The sequence below is a fragment of the Stegostoma tigrinum genome, chromosome 12, assembly GCF_030684315.1.
Source record: "Stegostoma tigrinum isolate sSteTig4 chromosome 12, sSteTig4.hap1, whole genome shotgun sequence".
Lineage (NCBI taxonomy): Eukaryota > Metazoa > Chordata > Chondrichthyes > Orectolobiformes > Stegostomatidae > Stegostoma > Stegostoma tigrinum.
The window spans coordinates 34,822,814-34,844,586 of record NC_081365.1 but is presented as its reverse complement, the minus strand read 5'-3'; the positions used below and the strand labels follow the sequence as shown (position 1 = coordinate 34,844,586).

Below are 21,773 nucleotides of genomic sequence, written 5' to 3'. Positions count from 1 at the left end.
GCTAGCATCCTTCGATATTGCAAAGGCCAGAAGCCTAGCAACGTTCAAACAATAGTATTGAAAACTTATCTTCCAGCATTTTCTACACCTCCAATCATGCTGTTGCAGTACAGCTACAAAAACCGGCATCTACCTGACAATGTGAAAAATTACCTAAGTGTGTTCTGTACACAAAAAAACAGAACAAATCCAACCCAACCCAAGATTGAAAGAACATCTGATAGTGTTCAGAATCATGAGAATTTAGACAAAATAGATAAAGGGAGTCTATTCCCATTGGTAGATGGGCCAAGAACCAGAGAACATAGATTTTAAATGATTGGCAAAAAGAACCAACAATGACATGCAAATAAACTTATTTTTCACAATGAGTGATTGGAAGCTGCAATGTTCCTCCTCAAAGTATGGTGGAAGCAAATAAAATTGGGCTTTCAGAAGCACCTGAAGTGAAAATAATTACAGGTCTACATGGAAAGGGCAAGAAGGTGAAACAATCTAAGTTCTTCTTGCAGAGAACTAGCATGGACGCAACAGGCCAAATGATCTTTTCTGTTGCAACCATTCTTTAAAGTCTAAGTGATCCCCGGTTTTTCCAGAATTGCTTCATTAGTTTTTTTTTTGAACATTCACAGGATGAGGGTGTTGTTGACCCAGCAGCGTTTATTGGGCAATTAGGGATGGGCAGAGGGCAGTTTAGAGTCAACCACATTGCTGTGGGTCTGGAGTCACGTGTATGCCAGACCAGGTAAGATGGCAGTTTCCTTCCCTCATGGACATTAGTGAACCAGATGGGGCTTTTCCCCAGCAATCAACAATTAGATGCATAATTCCAGATACTTTATTGATTTCAAATTCCACCATCTGCCATGGTGGGATTTGCACCTGGGACCCCAGAACATTCTCTGGGTTCCTGGATTAACAGTCCAGCAATAATACTACTAGGCCATTCCCTCCTCAATATTAAATATTTGCACCTTCAGTATTTGTAATTTAACTTGTAATTTTCCCTCAAGGGAATGAAGAAATGTTACAAACAATTTACATACGAATTTAAAGAATCCATGTAATTCACTTTTATATCATAAAACATTCTTTGGTGACTATTGGTTGCTATTGGTGACATGGTCAGTTTTTGCCAACTTTTCTAGAATGTTATATCTTAGATGTAGAGATGCCGGTGTTGGACTGGTGTGGACAAGGTCAGAAATCACGAGACGCCAGGTTATATTCCTGTTTGTTCATTAAACAACCTAACATGCTGTTAAATCTTTTAATTAATTAATTTAAAAAACCATTTGACTTCAAAACAAAACACAAATTCTAAACAAGGCCTCACACGTAGAACATGCATTATTTGACCTAAAATGTCATCTCTTCTTTACACAGATAAAACCTTTTGTTCTCTCAGAGTAATGACTTGAAAGAAATTTGGGATTTACATATAAATGTTAATCAGCCAAAACCTTTTGAAGATTTAACATCTTAGGTTTGTTTAGTACATCCTCATCAGTTGTGTGACCCTTTTATCTTTTGCTTATAAATTCTGTGCTTCTTTCTCACTTCACCTGATGAAGGGGCTACATTCTGAAGCTTGTGTTTTCAAATAAACCTGTGGATGATAATGGACTAGTGTCGGTTAGATGGGCTTCAGATTGGTTTCATAGGTCGGCGCAATATCGAGGGCCAAAGGGTCTGTACTGCACTGTTATGTTCTATGTTGGACCATAACCTAGTGTTGTATTACATCCTAGAGCCGTAGTAATGCATGGTTCCAATTGGTGGAGCTATTGTAATAGCATGGTTCATCTTTGGAAAAGTGCCACCAGCAGGCACTTTTTATTAAGAATGGAAGCAAAAATAAATTGCAAATGCTGTAAATCGGGGACAAAAGCTTGCTGGAAAAGCTCAGCAGCTCTGGCAGCATTTGTGAAGGGACAGCAGACCCAAAATGTTAACTCTGATTTTTCGTCACAGATGCTGCCAGACCTGCTGCGCTTTCCCAGCAGCTTCTGTTTTTGTTATTAAGAATGGATATTTATTGAACTTTACAGAACAAAAATTCTTTCTAATTTTCTTCTTCTGATCCTGATCTCTAGACTACTGACTATCAAAGTTTAAAAGCTCAATAGATCTTGCCAGATTTGTGTCTCTGGTTATTCTGGCTTGCGGTGTATAGTGACGCCAACAGCAGCTTGGGTTCAATTCCTGCACTGACGAAGGTTAGTCTGAAGGACTGTGCTTCTCAACCTCTCACCTTACCTGAGGCATGGTGACCCTCAGGTTAACCACCATCAGTCATCTCTCTCGGTAATGAGGGAGCATGCCTATGTTCCATTAAGGCTATGGCAACATTACCTCGTACTCTAATTTATACCATCTCTAGGGCAAAAAGATTGTCACCGATTACATTCAGTTAATTCATTCTTCAGTTTCTCTGTAATGACACTTTGACCTGATTAATGGCACACAAAACAAAAAGTCAACAGCCACATGCCCATCAAGCACCAAATATTTGAATAATGCATGTTTTCTGATTTGTAAAACTAGAAGACCTTATTTTAAATTAAGCCTTCATAATTAAAAAATATATATGCATTTAATAATTTGTTAGTTTTGGCATGTCCGACACATCAGTGATGGTGTACACATCCTGTACGTCAGAGAAGATTCACAGGGATGATCTCTCATATGGACAGATTGTCTTATGAGTAAAGGCTAAAGAGGTTGGGACTGTACTCCCTGGAGTTTAGAAGAATGAGAGGTGATCTCATTGAAACATATATAGAATTCTTAAGGGGCTTGACAGGGTAAACGCTGAGAGGATGTTTCCCCTTGAGAGTCTAGGACCAGAGGGCATAGTCTCAGAATTAAAGGGTGCTAATTTAAGGTTGAGATGAGGAGGAATTTCTCTCAGACAGTTGAGTGTCTTTGGAACTCCTTGCTACAGAGAGCTATGGTGGCAAAATCCTTGTGTATAATTAAGGCTGAGATAGATTCTTGATCTGTCAGGGAATCAAGGGTTATGGGCAAAATGGAGGAAAGGGTAGCATCTGTTCATTTGTACCAAGGTGGACCACAACTGCTGGCTGTTCACTGCTCAGGATGCTCCACTGCTGCTCCATGATATCCTAACTGCTGGAACAGGGAGTGAACACACCATCCTGGATTCGTGTTTTGGCTGCAGAAATACTCAACTATCAAATGACCTATCACTGTTGATCTTCCTTACATACCCTTGTACACTTGAGACATATGTGGTGCCACAAATGTGGCTCTGGCTGCACTTCCTAGATAGCCATTACTGTCATCATTATTCAGGACTACATACAGGTTAGAGACTGGGGCACATTTAGAATCTGTTGCATTACATAAGAACATAAGAACTAGGAGTAGGAGGAGGCCATCTGGCCCCTCAAGCCTGCCCCACCATTTAAGATCATAGCTGATCTTTTTGAGGTCAGAGATAATGGGAACTGCAAATGCTGGAGAATCCAAGATAACAAAGTATGGGGCTGGATGAACACAGCAGGCCAAGCAGCATCTCAGGAGCACAAAAGCTGACTTTTCGGGCCTAGACCCTTCATCAGAAAAGGGGGATGGTGAGAGGGTTCTGGAATAAATAGGGAGAGAGGGGGAGGCGGACCAAAGATGGAGAGAAAAGAAGATAGGTGGAGAGGAGAGTATAGGTGGGGAGGTAGGGAGGGGATAGGTCAGTCTGGGAGGACGGACAGGTCAAGGAGGCGGGATGAGGTCTGTAGGTGGGAAATGGAGGTGTGGCTTGAGGTGGGAGGAGGGGATAGGTGAGACTCAGCTCCACGTACCCACCCACTCACCATAATCCTTAATTACTTTACTTTTCAAAAATTTATCTAGGCTTGCCTTAAGAACATTCAGTGAGGTAGCTTCAACTGCTGCACTGGGCAGGGAATTCCACGGATTCACAACCCTTTGGGTAGAGAAGATCCTCCTGACCTCAGTCCTATATTTATTTTCCTTTATTTTGAGGCAATGTCCTGTAGTCCTGGTTTCACCTGCTAGCAGAAACGACCTCCCTGCCTGCACTTTATCTACTCCCTGTTACCTGCATCCATTACCTTCCTGTTCCGTTTTTATTATCTGGTGGTCATCAATTCCCTCTCTTCCTGCATACTCTTAAACTGTGTGGTAACTATTTTGATAAACTTTCTATTCACATAGCTCTCAACCTGGAAAGCAATGTGGAATTCAAGATGCAAACAGATCAGCCATAATGTTATTAAAAGGAAGACCAGCTTTGAGATCCCAATTGGTCTATTTTTGCTCACATGTAACAAATTCACCTTACTAGTAGCAATAAACCTGACATTTTAAGAAAGGTAAAAGATGATACCAGCTATTTGCTTGTTTTATTTTAATTGTTATCCATCAGATGTGGACAATAGTGGATATAACAGGTTAAGACAGCATTTATTTCCTATTCCTAGTTGCCCTTGAGAAGGTGGAAGTGAGCTGATTCTTGAACTGAGATAACAAGGTGTAGAGCTGAATCAACACTGCAGGCCAAGCAGCATCAGAGGAACACGAAAGCTGACGTTTTAGGCTTAAACTCTTCTTCAGAAATGGGTCAGTAATCCCATTTCTGTAGAAGGGTCTAGACCCAAAATGCCAGCTTTCCTGTGCCTCTGAATGGCCTGCTGTGTTCATCTAACTCCTTACACCTTGTATCTCAGATTCTCTAGCATCTGCAGTTCCTAGTATCTGAGTTCTTGAACTGCTACAGTACTTGAACTATAGGAACATCCACAATGCTTTTAGGAAGGAACTCAATGGATTTTGACCTGATATCAATTGAAGGAACAGTGACATATTTCCAAATCAAAATGGTGTGTGGCTTGGTAGGGAACCTGCAGACAGTGGTGTTCCCATCTATGTAATGCCATTGTCCTTTTTGGTCATGGTTAGAGTCATAGAGATATACAGCACAGAAACACCCTTTGGTCCAACTTGTCCATGCTGACCAGATATTCTAAATTAATCTAGTCCTATTTACCAACATTTGGGCCATATCCCTCTCAAGTCTTCCTACTCCGGCTTGTCCAAATGTTTTTGCACAGGTACCATATTTTCACATTTCTCCCACTCAGGAGTGGGTGATGGCTGTCACTTAGTAAGCAAGTTTCTCAAAAATAGGGTTTCTCACAAGAGTAAACATGCATATAATCAATAAATTGACAATCAAAAATAGGCCAAGCAACAGAGCTAACTAATCACTTTACCTTTCAGCTAAGAAGCAGAGCTAGGGAATCACAGACTATTCCCGAAGTTCTGAGCACCCAGAGGGTGGGGAGTCTGGGGCCAAGCTATGAAAGTGCACTCTCTGAATTGATCTCAGCAGACTTTGGAGGTTGGCAATGATTTGCCTTTCAGCTTGGATTTCCTTCTCTCCCAGTATCTAATTAAGAACGCTAGTGAGATGCTACCCTGTATTACAGGAGGGACTGAAGATAAAAACAAGAATGTTATGCTTCAGTTATACAGGGCATTGGTGAGTTTATGTCCTCAACACTGTGTAGTTTTGGTCACCTTATTTAAAGAGGGACATGAGTGCAGAGAAGATGGTTCAGAGGAGATTTATTAGGTTGATACCTGGAATGAATGGATTGTCTTGTGACAATGGATTGGACAGGCTGGGGTTGTTTCTAGTGGAGTTTAGAAGAGTGTGCAGTGACTTGATTAATATCCTGAATGGTCTTGATAAGGTGGGCATGGAAAGGTATTGTGAATCAGTTCAGAAGTAGAAAAATTAGGTGTCATCCCTTTTTTAGGAGTTTTTTGAGTTTGCAAGTTTGGAATTCTACCTCAGAATATGATAGAGATTGCATGTTTAAATATTTTTAAGGTAAAGTTGATTAAAAAATTACCACAATGCTCCTTGAGTTTGTGGATCTGAGTTATGAGGAAAGTTTGGATAGGCTGATGCTGTTTTAAGTTGGATCAGTGACAGTGGGGAGGGAACATGACAGAGGTGTAATAAGATTATGAAGGGCATTGATGAGGTGAATACTTTTTTCATTAGTAGAGAGGGTCGCTAACCACGGGGGTTCGAGATTAAAGGACAGAGGGAGAAGGCTCAAGGGAGAGTTGAGTAGAAATTTGTTCACCCAAAGTGCAGTGGGAGTTTGGAACTCACTGCCTTAAAAGAATGGTTAAGTTAGAAACTCCTGTAACATTTAAGCAGTATTTGGATATTCACTTGCATTGCCATAGCCTCTAGAGCTATTGATCAAGAACTAGAAAATAAGATTATGGTCAGATCTTTGGCTGGTGCAGAAAAGGTGGGCTGAAGGGTGTTGTTATGCATGTGTTTGAGTTGGATAAATTATTGCTGAGCTGATGAATCAAGAGCTCATGAGAAATGTGGAATTTAAAACACAAACAGATCAGCCAGGACCTTATTGAATCCAAACAGGTGACCAAATAGTTATATGAAAAATGATGATCAGACAATAGGAGGAAGGAACAGAGAGAATAACCATATAAATACATCAAGTTTAGGTGTTATGAAGATAAGAAAAATATAAAACTGAAGGCTCTGAATATGAATGCATGTGGTATTCATAGCAAAGTAAATGAATTGACAGTGCACATTGAAATAAATAAATATGATCTGATAACTGTTCAAAAATTTGGCTGCATCATGGCAAGAACTGAATCCTGAATGTTGAGCAGACTGACATTCAAAAAGAAATGGAAGCTATATGAAATTGTGCATCAAGGATGTCATTGTTAGATGGAATCCGAGGTTCAGGAGATTAGGATTTAGAATCACTTTGGGTAGAAATGAAGAATTTCTAAGGAAAAATGTCACCAGTAGGGGTGGTATGTAGTCCTCCTAACAATGACCACAATGTGGTGTAAAGTATACAAGAATAAATATTGGGTGCTTGTGATAAAGGGACAGCAATAATCATAGATGATTTTAATCTACATATAAACTGGAAACATCAGGTTGACATTGGCAGCCTAGATGATGGTTTATAGAACGCTTTCAAGATTGTTTCTTAGTGGTATAGTCTGGAACTGACTTGGCAATGTATGATATTACAAAGAACAAAGAAAATTACAGTACAGGAACAGGCCCTTCGGCCCTCCAAGCCTGCACCAATCGAGGTCCTCTGTCTAACCTGTCATCTATTTTCTAAGGGTCTGTGTCCATTTGTTCCCCGCCCATCCATGTATCTGTCCAGATATATCTTAAAAGATGCTAACGTGTCTGCGTCTACCACCTCTGCTGGCAACGAGTTTCAGGCACCCACCACCCTCTGTGTAAAGAACTTTCCATGCATATCTCCCTTAAACTTTCCTCCTCTCACTTTGAACTCATGACCCCTAGCAATTGAGTCCCCACTCTGGGAGGGAAAAAGCTTCTTGCTATCCACCCTGTCTATACCCCTCATGATTTTGTAGACCTCAATCAGGTCCCCCCTCAATCTCCATCTTTCTAATGAAAATAATCCTAATCTACTCGACCTGTCTTCATAGCTAGCACCGTCCATACCAGGCAACATCCTGGTGAACCTCCTCTGCACCCTCTCCAAAGCGTCCACATCCTTTTGGTAATGTGGAGACCAGAACTATACACAGTACTCTAAATGTGGCCAAACCAATGTCTTATACAACTGTAACATGGCCTGCCAACTCTTGTACTCAATACCCCGCCTGATGAAGGAAAGCATGCCGTATGCCGCCTTGACCACCCTATTGACCTGCGTTGCCACCTTCAGGGAACAATGGACCTGAACACCCAGATCTCTCTGTTCATCAATTTTCTCATTATCTTCTCATTTTCTCTGTCCTACAGCATAGTTGCAGTTAAAGGGTCAATGAACTACCTCTACTTTCTTCCTTCCTTTGTAATTTCTTACCTCCTCTAATATTTAGAGGAAGCAATGGTCTAGTGGTACTATTACTCAACTATTAATGCACAGGCTCTGTAATATTCTGGGTAATATGGTAAAAATGGTAATATTCCATCCTAACATGGTAGATGGTGAAATTTGAAATTAAAAAATATCTCAGATCATGAGTCTGATGACAACCATGAAACCAATTGTCAGAAAACACTAACACCATTTACGGAAGGAAACTGCTGTCCTCCCCTGGTCTACCCCAGACACACAGCAATGAGTAGTTGACTCCTACCGGTCTCTGGACAATTAGGGATGGGTAACAAATGCTGGTCTAGTCAGCATACCCACATTCTGTGAAATGTATAGAACAAATGATTCTACATCTTCCAATCCTAGATTATTTCTTGCTAGCCATCTTGTACTAACAAAGTTACTCCATGGCCCTTTCTGTCCTTCCTTTCCCTTCAAAAAGTCACATATCCCTGAATATTTAATTCCAAGTTTTGATCTGAATGTAATTGTCTCTCTAAACTGGCTACAAGACAATAACCTTAACTTCTATTTTCACATTAAATTCATTTATTTTGTTTTCAATAATGCATGCATTTCAGTAAAAAAGCCATTAACTTTGCCTTTTTACCATTTTGTTCAAATCACCTTTTACTCCATTTGCTGCTGTTATTCTATATTTGTACATTCTATCCTATTACATCCTGCTGTGAGTCTCATTATCCAAATAAGTGCCTGCAATGTTGCCATGCCCTTTTGTTCCGTAGTCCCACTTTTCCAAATACCAAAACCCTCATCCACCAATTATTTTCAAGCCCTCTCTGCAGCCGAGTGACTCAATTCACCAGGACAGTGGTCTCAGAGAAGTTCAAGTGAAGGGAATACAAGTGAAACAGCTCTCTTCTATCCCAATACTGGTGCCAGTGCAGAATTAATTGCAACCAATTCCACTTACATCAATCTTTGAGATATGCATTTAATTCTTCACCTTTATTTCCCCTATGCCACTTTCCCTACAGCTCAGGTAGTAAGACTGCTATTTTTACCTTGGATATTCTGCTTTGTAATTGTTCACTTTTTTCAGCTGCTCCTCCTTTCTAGTCCTGTCAATATTTTCGGTACCATTATGGATGATGACAACTAGATTATACTCCATCTTACAATCATCTTCTGACCCAGATTTTCGGGTGCCTCTTCCAGGCATTCAAAGACAATGGATATCCAAAAAACTGGGTCAGAGGATGCCTATCACGTGAATAACACCAGGAAGATATTACACACCCCGACACACTCATCACACTACCTTACACCAGGAGCACATCGGAACTGACCATAAGATTCCTACAACCACTGGGCATCAGAGTAGCACACAAACCCACATCAACCCTACGAAAACTGCCTCCCAGAATTAAAGACCCACTACCCACTATGGGCAAGATCAATGTCATACACAAGATTCCCTGCATAGACTGTGACAAACACTACATCGGACAAACAGGAAGGAAATTAACAATATGAATACACAAACATCAACTGGCTGTAAAAAAAAAAAAAAAGACATGACCAATACTCTCTCATCTCTATCCATATTGATAAGGAGAACCACCAATTCAACTGGGTCAACCCAAGATTCTGGGACAAGCAAAGCAGAGACAAGCATGGGAATTCCTAAAAGCCTGGCACTCCATGAAGAAAGCCATCATCAAACACAGGTCTCGACCCCATAAACATCCACTGCAAAGGAAAACTGGAAGTGAGATAATCCAGCTCAATGGACTCCAGAGTTCAAATAACAGGTAGGAAAACGCAATGGTGCTTCATTGGAGGCTGCACTGATGATGTTACCCAGCAGGTCATTGAAACGTCTTCAGAAAAACAACACACCAGCACAGCAAGCCAACCAACCATAAATCCGTATCACTACCTCAAACTCAAACTTACAATAAATTATAATAAAAATTTATGTAAATCACATCACTGTTTTTTCTTTACAGAAAGTTCCCTTATTTTTGTTAAACTTGAAAACGCTCTAAACATTTCAGAATTATTCTACTTTGCTGTAAAAATCATTCAAAAGCATTTAAATTTCACTAACAGGAGAGGTGGTGGTGGCACAGTGACAATGTCACTGGACTGGTTATCCAAAACCTTATCAATCATTTCAGAATAAAGGCACTCCTAAATAACAGCAACCGTAATGACTGAATTATTTATTCAGTTTGAAAGTGAAAAATGTGTGAACCTATTTAAGAATAAATAAAGGCTTAAATATGGGCTTGAAAGCTGATCTATCTGAAGTGAACTGGGATACTGGGCTAAGGAATACATCAAATGATTGCAATAGATAAACAGTGGCAGACATTCAAGGAGGTATTTCAGAAGACGCTGAATAAATATATTCCTAAAAAATAATCCTAAGGAAAGAACCAACCATCAGTGATTAACTAAAGAAGTTAAGGAAAGCATCAAACTTAAGGAAAAAGCATATAATTGCACTAAGATGAGTGGAAAGTCAGATGATTGGACAGAATATAAACAACAGCAGAGATTGGCTATGGGATTAAGTATGTGAAAGAAATTAGAGTATTAGAAATTAGAGACAGGAAACTAGATAGAAACAGAAAATGTATAGTAAGAGTTTCGACCAATATTTGCAAAAGAAAGTAGTAAGTATAAACAGAAATTGCTGGAAAAACTCAAGCCAGTCTGGCAGCATCTGTGGACAGAAAGCAGAGTTAGAATAAACATAGTATCAGAGATAATGGGAACTGCAGATGCTGGAGATTCCAAGATAATAAAATGTGAGGCTGGATGAACACAGCAGGCCAAGCAGCATCTCAGGAGCACAAAAGCTGACGTTTCGGGCCTAGACCGTTCATCAGAGAGGGGGATGGGGGGAGGGAACTGGAATAAATAGGGAGAGAGGGGGAGGCGGACCGAAGATGGAGAGTAAAGAAGATAGGTGGAGAGGGTGTAGGTGGGGAGGTAGGGAGGGGATAGGTCAGTCCAGGGAAGACGGACAGGTCAAGGAGGTGGGATGAGGTTAGTAGGTAGCTGGGGGTGCGGCTTGGGGTGGGAGGAAGGGATGGGTGAGAGGAAGAACCGGTTAGGGAGGCAGAGACAGGTTGGACTGGTTTTGGGATGCAGTGGGTGGGGGGGAAGAGCTGGGCTGGTTGTGTGGTGCAGTGGGGGGAGGGGATGAACTGGGCTGGTTTAGGGATGCAGTGGGGGAAGGGGAGATTTTGAAACTGGTGAAGTCCACATTGATACCATATGGCTGCAGGGTTCCCAGGCGGAATATGAGTTGCTGTTCCTGCAACCTTCGGGTGGCATCATTGTGGCAGTGCAGGAGGCCCATGATGGACATGTCATCAAGAGAATGGGAGGGGGAGTGGAAATGGTTTGCGACTGGGAGGTGCAGTTGTTTGTTGCGAACTGAGCGGAGGTGTTCTGCAAAGCGGTCCCCAAGCCTCCGCTTGGTTTCCCCAATGTAGAGGAAGCCGCACCGGGTACAGTGGATGCAGTATACCACATTGGCAGATGTGCAGGTGAACCTCTGCTTAATGTGGAATGTCATCTTGGGGCCTGGGATGGGGGTGAGGGAGGAGGTGTGGGGACAAGTGTAGCATTTCCTGCGGTTGCAGGGGAAGGTGCCGGGTGTGGTGGGGTTGGAGGGCAGTGTGGAGCGAACAAGGGAGTCACGGAGAGAGTGGTCTCTCCGGAAAGCAGACAGGGGAGGGGATGGAAAAATGTCTTGGGTGGTGGGGTCGGATTGTAAATGGCGGAAGTGTCGGAGGATAATGCGTTGTATCCGGAGGTTGGTAGGGTGGTGTGTGAGAACGAGGGGGATCCTCTTGGGGCGGTTGTGGCGGGGGCGGGGTGTGAGGGATGTGTTGCGGGAGATGCGGGAGACGCGGTCAAGGGCGTTCTCAATCACCGTGGGGGGAAAGTTGCGGTCCTTAAAGAACTTGGACATCTGGGATGTGCGGGAGTGGAATGTCTTATCGTGGGAGCAGATGCGGCGGAGGCGGAGGAATTCTCTTTTTACTCCTCCCACTTCCTACAGACCAAGGGGGTGGCCATGGGCACCCGCATGGGCCCCAGCTATGAACCGAGGCCAGACGCCAACTCTCCGACACCACCTCCTACCGCCTCTTCGATCATGACCCCACACCCGAGCACCAAACCATCTTCTCCAACACCATTCATGACCTCATCACCTCAGGGGACCTCCCACCCACAGCCTCCAACCTCATTGTTCCCCAACCCCGCACGGCCCGTTTCTATCTCCTTCCCAAAATCCACAAACCTGCCTGCCCCGGTCGACCCATCGTCTCAGCCTGCTCCTGCCCCACCGAACTCATCTCCACCTATCTGGACTCCATTTTCTCCCCTTTGGTCCAGGAACTCCCCACCTATGTCCGTGACACCACCCACGCCCTCCACCTCCTCCAGGACTTCCAATTCCCTGGCCCCCAACACCTCATATTCACCATGGACGTCCAGTCCCTGTACACCTGCATTCCGCATGGAGATGGCCTCAAGGCCCTCCGCTTCTTCCTGTCCCGCAGGCCCGACCAGGCCCCCTCCACCGACACTCTCATCCGCCTAGCGGAACTCGTCCTCACACTCAACAACTTCTCTTTTGACTCCTCCCACTTCCTACAGACCAAGGGGGTGGCCATGGGCACCCGCATGGGCCCCAGCTATGCCTGCCTCTTTGTAGGTTACGTGGAACAGTCCATCTTCCGCACCTACACAGGCCCCAAACCCCACCTCTTCCTCCGGTACATTGATGACTGTATCGGCGCCGCCTCTTGCTCCCCAGAGGAGCTCGAACAGTTCATCCACTTCACCAACACCTTCCACCCCAACCTTCAGTTCACCTGGGCCATCTCCAGCACATCCCTCACCTTCCTGGACCTCTCAGTCTCCATCTCAGGCAACCAGCTTGTAACTGATGTCCATTTCAAGCCCACCGACTCCCACAGCTACCTAGAATACACCTCCTCCCACCCACCCTCCTGCAAAAATTCCATCCCCTATTCCCAATTCCTCCGCCTCCGCCGCATCTGCTCCCACGATAAGGCATTCCACTCCCGCACATCCCAGATGTCCAAGTTCTTTAAGGACCGCAACTTTCCCCCCACGGTGATTGAGAACGCCCTTGACCGCGTCTCCCGCATCTCCCGCGACACATCCCTCACGCCCCGCCCCCGCCACAACCGCCCCAAGAGGATCCCCCTCGTTCTCACACACCACCCTACCAACCTCCGGATACAACGCATTATCCTCCGACACTTCCGCCATTTACAATCCGACCCCACCACCCAAGACATTTTTCCATCCCCTCCCCTGTCTGCTTTCCGGAGAGACCACTCTCTCCGTGACTCCCTTGTTCGCTCCACACTGCCCTCCAACCCCACCACACCCGGCACCTTCCCCTGCAACCGCAGGAAATGCTACACTTGTCCCCACACCTCCTCCCTCACCCCCATCCCAGGCCCCAAGATGACATTCCACATTAAGCAGAGGTTCACCTGCACATCTGCCAATGTGGTATACTGCATCCACTGTACCCGGTGCGGCTTCCTCTACATTGGGGAAACCAAGCGGAGGCTTGGGGACCGCTTTGCAGAACACCTCCGCTCAGTTCGCAACAAACAACTGCACCTCCCAGTCGCAAACCATTTCCACTCCCCCTCCCATTCTCTTGATGACATGTCCATCATGGGCCTCCTGCACTGCCACAATGATGCCACCCGAAGGTTGCAGGAACAGCAACTCATATTCCGCCTGGGAACCCTGCAGCCATATGGTATCAATGTGGACTTCACCAGTTTCAAAATCTCCCCTTCCCCCACTGCATCCCTAAACCAGCCCAGTTCATCCCCTCCCCCCACTGCACCACACAACCAGCCCAGCTCTTCCCCCCCACCCACTGCATCCCAAAACCAGTCCAACCTGTCTCTGCCTCCCTAACCGGTTCTTCCTCTCACCCATCCCTTCCTCCCACCCCAAGCCGCACCCCCAGCTACCTACTAACCTCATCCCACCTCCTTGACCTGTCCGTCTTTCCTGGACTGACCTATCCCCTCCCTACCTCCCCACCTACACCCTCTCCACCTATCTTCTTTACTCTCCATCTTCGGTCCGCCTCCCCCTCTCTCCCTATTTATTCCAGTTCCCTCCCCCCATCCCCCTCTCTGATGAAGGGTCTAGGCCCGAAACGTCAGCTTTTGTGCTCCTGAGATGCTGCTTGGCCTGCTGTGTTCATCCAGCCTCACATTTTATTATCTTAGAATAAACATACTTGCTCCAAGACAGGTTCCATTTTCTCCTTTTCTGAGGTTGCGTTTCCCCAGTAATTTTTGTTTTCGTGTTTCGCATCTCTGTTTTAAGCAAACTGAGTGTTGGTCCTCTATGATTTATGTTAAAATTAAATTGAACCATAACAGTCCAAAGTTGATATGGATATTAATGTTGGGACAGGTTTCTAAGACCATCATAGGACTTTAGGGCATTTTAGCAACAGCTGACTGCCTCACGAGACTGGTTAGGGTACTCAGTTCAATTCTTCGTTTCATAAATTTGTTTTGTGGCATTTTAAAAGTCAGATGAGTACAACACATAATATGTAATAATTCACAAACAATTTACAGATTGTTAGAACACACTTCCATTTTATTACTTTATCTCCAATCACACTCATTAAGACAAGGTAATGTACTAGTTTCCAGCCTACTGTTGATGTTGTGGTGCAAAAAACTAGAAAAATGTTAGTTTTTAATTCACTGACAGAACAAAGAACGGTGTGACAACAAAAGTTGCATTTTCAGGTTTTCACTTTTCATTGGTGGATTCATTGAGCCTCTGTTTCCAATTTATTTATACGGCTATACCTGACTTAGGAAGGGTTGTATCAACACTTGTTTTCCATGAGACCAAATTAGGGAAAAAGGCATGTTATTCTGGGGGTAGATTCAGGGAATTCAAAGATAGGTTAGCAGAGTAGGCTAATATATGGATAGATGACTGAATAATAAAATACTGGGAACAGGAATTAGCTCTTTTGGGGAAAAGAAATAATGAAAGTATATTTAAAATGATTAAATTCTTCAGAATGAGGAAACACGTATCTAGAAGTGACTTATCTTTTAATGATAAATAAGTTAAAATATGCACTAAAAAGGACAAATTGTATTCTGTGTCTTATCAGAGAAATGATTGAAAATGAAATTCAATTGTGATAGCATGTAAAATGGCTATGTGCTCTTCTCAATTTGCCTTTTCACTTCATTCTCTTCCGGACATTTTGCTTTCATCAAATGTAAAAGCAAGGAAACCATGTTCAACTTTTTGTGGTATTATGTCGGCTACGGTGTGGTTACTGTTACAATTCTCAACAACTCTCTGTCTCATCATGTAATGTCCTAAATGTCTGAAGTTTGTTAATCATTATACCATGATATCATATCATATATGAAAAGAAGAGGCAGGTTCCAAAAACTACCTCAGCTATTTTGGGATTGGATGTGTGCTATTGGAATTATTAATACTCAATCTTACTAATGGATCTGATTTTGTGTAATGCGATAGGATTAATTAAAGCCCTCATAGTAAAGGATCCTCAAGGCAAGATTGATCAAAACCTGATGAAATTTCGCATTCCGTTTGAAAGTGAGATATGTAAATCCATAAATAGTGACTTAAACTTTTAAGTCAATTACAAGAATATGAAAACAGATTGGCTAAAGTGGACTGGTAAATAGGTTAAAATGTAAGATAGTAGATAAACAGTGGCAGATATTCAAGGAGATATTTCATAACTTGTGACTGGTGACTAGTGGTGTACTACACGTTTTGATGCTGTTTCTTTGCTGTTTGCTGTGGTCATTATTAATCTGGACATGAATGTAGAAAGAATGCTCAGGTTTGTAGATGATATGAAAATTGGTGTGGCAAATAGTAAGGAGGAAAGTCTTAGGTGACAGGACAATATAGCTAAGTAGATCCGATGGGCTGAATAGTGGCAAATGGAATTTAATTTTACAGTGTGAGGTGATACATCTTGGGAAGACTTACAAGGCAAAGATTTACTAGGAAGTACAATGGTGATCTTGTTTAAACATAAGATTCTAAGAGTGTCTGACAAGATAGATGCTGAGAGAATATTTCATCTTGGTGGGGGTTGAGGATCCAGAGTTACATGGCACTGGTTAAAATATGACGTCTCCCATTTAAGGTGGTGACGCTAAGGAATTTCTTCTCTTGAGTGGGATATTAGTGTTTGAAATTCCTTCCATAGACCACTTTGGAAACGGGATAATTGAATATATTTCAGACTGAGTTTGACAGAATTCTGATTGACAAGGGAATCGAGGATTAGAGATTCAGGCAGAAAAGTGAAGTTAAAGTCACAATAAAACTAGGTATGACCTTACTGAATGTTGGACCTGTTCAAGGGGCTGAATGGCCTATTCTTGCACCTATTTTTTGTGACTATTCAATGACGTATTAGATTAGTTTTTATTTTCTAATGCATCCTTTGATGAAAAAATAATTCCATATTAAGTTTTTAGTTTTGCAAGATGCACTGAATTGGGAGAATAAATAGATGCTTATATAGCTAATTCAATCTGTGTCTGATGCTCTGTAGAGTAATTCATAAACAAAGGTTAACAACATTAATGCACACTTAGGTAGAACCTGTCAAGCTCTTATTTTTAGCGAATAGATCACAGCAGTATACTGTAATGGAAAATGTTATAGTTTTTTAAAATAATAAACCTTAGATTGTATGACATCAAAGCAACATTTTACGTCAAGCAAAAGTTCAAATTTTAAAAAAACCTAATCTGCTGATAAAGTACCATAATATATTCTTTTAAGTACACCAAAGGTTTCGTGGAAGTTTCCAGCTATGTATAGTTATAATAGGGCTTTCATGTTCTGGTTATCCTAAGTTCAACAGGTAAGTGACTTCAGAGAAAAAATCATTTGTATTTGTAAAGAAGGGGCAATATGATTCCGCCATCTTAAAATTTCTGCGATCAATCTATGTTTATTTAGTATCTGTCTCATTTGGTTAAAAACTGACAGTGTTGTCAAAGGTCCTCAATAGAAGTCTGAAACTTGGCAATAGATGGTCAATCTCCTATGAAGCTAAATGAAATTTCTTTCTTTAAATATAAAACAATTTATATTTCAGGGAGCGAGATTACAATTGCAGGTGGCAAGTGTTTTTGAACCATTGGATAAATTTGTACTTTTCTGTATAGAGTGATCTTAGTGTTTGTTTACATTTAAGCATTAATTTTGAGTAATTTTATCAAAACCAGCCATACAAATAGGGAAGGTCATCCCAGTAATCGAGTCATTCACTCTCCCCCGTTATAAAAGGAACAGAGTGAGCTACTAAAAACAGAAAAGATAATCTCACAGACAAAGCAGAATTTATGTGGTGCATGTGACTATCTTCCAAGTTCTTTGAATTGGTCATACAAACGTGGGTTCTAAGTCCTCTTTAAAATTAACAAGTGGATGATTACGAAAATGTTTTTGTGACCAAATGAATGATAGATTATATTGCTCACTGTCTGAGGTTTCTGAAATACTTGAATTGTATGAGCCTCGACAGCATACTTCACAGCATGCCCTGTGGTAACAGCAAAATGTTTCATCTGAACTGCTTGATTCTGAATCTGAGTAATCATACTGGTAAGTTTGAAAAGAGCCTTCTTTACCAGCTACTTCGCTTTCTTCCAAGCATAAGTGTGCTTTCTTTAAATCCAGGTCTGAATGTGGCTTCATAATGTGTTTCCCTTCTAAAGCTGAACAGCTTATGCAGCCATTTTTTTGGTCTTTTTTGCCATACAGTTGATAGCTGTCAGATAGTGCATCCAGTTTCTTTGCTGAGCTTAGGGTTGCTGAGAGACTTGTAGATCTGTTTTCATCAGTTAATCTTTTCTGGTGAATGCATTCTAGTCGACTAGTCTCAGAAATTGTATCCCTACTTATATTTTCATTAACTCGGCATTTAGTCTGTTGAGTTGTTGAGTGTGGAAAATAATGGGAAGGTGTACCAGTTATTGAATAGAAAGGTGGCCTCCTCTGCCTCACTATATATGGAGAAATACTATGATAGCAATGTTTTAATTGCTCTACTCTCCGGGTACACTGTTCAAGTGAAAAATTCTGGAGCATTCGTCTTGGTCTCTCTGGTGAGCAGATTGAGGTGACAGCATTAACATTTAGCTCTTGTAGAATTTCTTGCAGCTTCTCACTGCTCACATAATTGTTTTTAATCATTTTTCTTGGATCCTTGACAGAAGCACATTCAATCGTCCTGGATCTAACTGATGGATGGATTGCAGAGGAGACCAGGATCTGATCTATTGGTTGTGGAGTCATTTTCACACAGTCGTTTATCTGAACTTCTGAAGCTATTTCTGAGGTATCACATGAATTGGAAAAATCATCTAGATTAATCTCAGAATTTTCTGGATGTCCTAGGTGGTTCAGAACACTTCTAGTAAAATTCTGATAATTTACAACATCTTCTGGCCTTTGTGGATACAAAGTTGAGTCCAGTTGATTTGTAGAATCTCCCATGATTTGGTGGAAGTTACTTTGCAGTGACACAGGTTTATGGTCTTGCTGTGAACCAAAGGTCTGATCCAGATTTGTCTGTCTGTCTGACAAAGACTTTTCACTTTCTGAATCTTTTGTTGCTGTGTTATGACCTTTAACCTCAAAATTAATCAAAGGGTGATGTGCTGTCTTGGATCCTGTTGTGGAGATGTAATCCTTCAGCTCTTCTGTGCAATCTGGTGTCATTAAATGCACCAATTTATCCTTCACATTATTAACCTGTTCCTGCAGACTTTCAATTACTGCATTTTTCTATAGGAGAGAAAGAAAAACATATTACAGTTGGAGACAATCTTGTAATCTTTGTTTCTTTTTTGTTCAGTAGGAATAATTGATGAAAATGCTTCTACAATTAGTGAAACAATTTACCAAACCGATTTCTCCATGTAGCATAAAGAAAATGCTTAAATCATAATTTTAAGGAGGTTTTGACAGGATACTTAGAAAAACACATACAATCAAGCAGAACAATATGGTGAAAGGGAAGTCATGTTTAACTAATCTAGAAGAGTTTTTTGAAAATGTAACAGCAACAGTGAATAGAGGAGACCAATAGGTGTGTACCTGCCTTTTCAAAAGCATTTAATAAGATGTCACACCAAGGTTTGCTGAACTAGAGAAGAGCATGTAATGTAGACAGTAACTGGTTAGCTAACTGGAAGAAGAAAATAGGGATAAGTGATCCTCAGGTTGGCAAGTAGTAATGGAGTGCACAGAAGTTAGTGCTGGGACCTCAACTATTTATAATCCCTATCAATAATTTGGATTAAGGGACTGAGTATATGGTAGCTAGCTGCTGACACTGAAATAGTAAAAGAAAAGTTGCTGAGAGGAGGTAGTGTCTGCAGAAAACAAACTTGAGTTAAGACTACAACCAAGACAGCTATGATCAGACTGAAAGGTGAAGCAGACTAACTGGTCTAATTTCTACACTTCTGTTCCTGTCTTTTATTACAGATGAACTGAAAAACAGTGAAAGACATAGCAGCATCTAGTTTTCCTTTCATCACATTGAAGAGAAAGTGTTCTGACAGAAATAATATTTTCTATTTTCACAATATCTGTGATTGAGCCTGCGTTGTGTTTCTTGATTTTTATTATCCATATTTGTCTGGGTGTCCTGCAGCATCCACTATTCCTTGTTCATGTACCATTGCTTCACCAGGTGATAAGCATATTGGGATCAGATTTGGATCCGCTCAGATGTTCGAATCAAATTTAGCTTTTAAAACAGAACTTTTCACATGTGATTTGGGATTGGCTGTAGTTTGTGAACATTGAATATAATGTGCAACAACAAGAATAGTCTTTATTCCAGGAGAAGACACCAAAGTGCTACTGCTTTGTTGCATCTAATAGCATTATCAGCCCCACAGTATAAAGATATTCCTATAAATCCATATCTTTACTAATCTTCAGTAACTCATTAATATATCTTCAAGTCAAATTGTTTGCATTATATATTACTGTACTACCTCAGTGAGGAGTCGTTTCATGGAGTTATTTTCTCCAAGCAGGTAATAGATCTGGTCATCACTGTACATGGACCGAAAGCTCTTGCTTGGACTGTTGAAATATTTGGCCATCTGATTTGGAGTAACGTTTAATTCTTCCTCAAATTGCTTCCACTGTCTGACCTGTTGACAGAACTCAATAATTAATTTGGATTTTTAGGAATTTATTGAAAGTTATGTATGAAACAAAGATGATCTATATTCAAAGTTTAATTGCAAATATACGGAATCCAGAAGTTGCTGTTTCATTCAGAGGAGCAGGAATGGTGAACATTGACAGTTGCTATCACAGGTGCTATAAAATTTGAGGCTACACTATTTTCTGTTCCTGCAGTCTTAAACTATAATGTTGTTTCTAACAATGCTCAGTCAAGAATCATGAATATAGAATCTTATCATCCTATATGAGGTTGCCTCATGGCTTACAATTTAAAATACAATATAGCGATCCTGAAGGTAAACACTTGAATATTTTAGAAATAAGTTATCCATTTAAATAAAAATTTTACTATGTCAAATTGGATAGAGAAAACATGGAGAATAAGAGCTATTTCTTGACACTGGCCCAGATGTTGAGTACAGCTGGAATCTTTTTTTTTAAATGATGGATATGGGCATGTACTAGCTAGGCCAAGCATTTATTACCCACTCTAACTTGCTCAGGGGGCAGTTACGAGTCAGTCAGACTTATGGAATCACATGTAGGCCAGAACAGATAAGGTTGGTAGATTTCCCTCCACCAAGGACATTAATGGAGCAGATTTTGTTTTAAAATTGACAATTGACAGTGGTTACCATTAGGCCATCTTTTTATTTCAGATTTTTATTTGAATTTAGATTTCATGATCTGCCATGATAGAATTTTATAATGTCCCCAGTACACTAGCCTGGAGTTCTGGATTGCTATTTGAGTGACATTATCAGTATACCACTGCCAGGGATGCTGCTTTCCAAAGCAGGACTGGAGGACTACAGCGGTTGGAATATGGTGAGATTGGCAGGTTAGAAGGCCTAACTGTTTGGCAACAACTCATTTGTTGGCAGTTAAATTCATGATTGTTAAGCTTTAACCCTTACATCTCAACCACCCATCTCCTATACCCTGTAATCAAACAGGCACTGACAAACCACTTTGGACAAAGACCAAGTTATTGCACTGTAATAAAGCATCATATTTATTCTTTTAGTAGTACAGAACTTGAGTATTGCTTTTAAAAAAAACATCTTGTTGAAGCTGTTTGCCTTGCACGCTTTAGGACAACTCACAAGAGTGCCAGTTTAAGGGGAAAACCAACAAGAGAGGAGAGTAGAGATTTGTTGCCAAGTGAACTCTGGTAGATATTGCCATGGAGATGCACCAGTTAATGATGGTTGGCAGTAAACTGCCAGACTTTACTTATATTTTAAAGCAGGCCCATTGACTTTTATTAGAGAAGGCATTGCCTTGAGAAATGAACAAGCGAATGGCTGTCATTTATTTTGTTGAACTGGTGTAGTGCATCTGTGTGATGTTTCTAGCTCTACAGCAGGCTTTGCAAAGTTCACAAACTAACTAACCTTGCAAGGTTCTCACAGCCTTCAGGAACCCACACTAGTACACATGAAATGTAAAAGCAGAAATTTGATTTTGTAGCAGACACTGAAGTAGCAACAAAAATAGAGGTTACTGGAACAGCTCAGCAGGTCTGGCAGCATCTGTGATGAAAAA

At 41.4% G+C, this 21,773-nt stretch overlaps 1 protein-coding gene across 1 annotated transcript in view; it reads right to left on the bottom strand.

Annotated features, from left to right (window-relative positions):
* Positions 1 to 14,643: 14,643 nt before the first annotated feature.
* The window catches only part of gpr156 (G protein-coupled receptor 156), a 34,584-nt gene continuing 27,454 nt past the window's right edge, over positions 14,644 to 21,773 (bottom strand). The window contains exons 6-7 of the mRNA XM_048540736.2: positions 20,027 to 20,188; positions 14,644 to 18,803 (exon numbers count right to left, since the gene is read on the bottom strand). Of these exons, the coding sequence (XP_048396693.1) occupies positions 17,397 to 18,803; positions 20,027 to 20,188 (1,569 nt within the window). The 3' untranslated portion in view covers positions 14,644 to 17,396. The remainder of the gene's footprint in view (positions 18,804 to 20,026; positions 20,189 to 21,773) is intronic.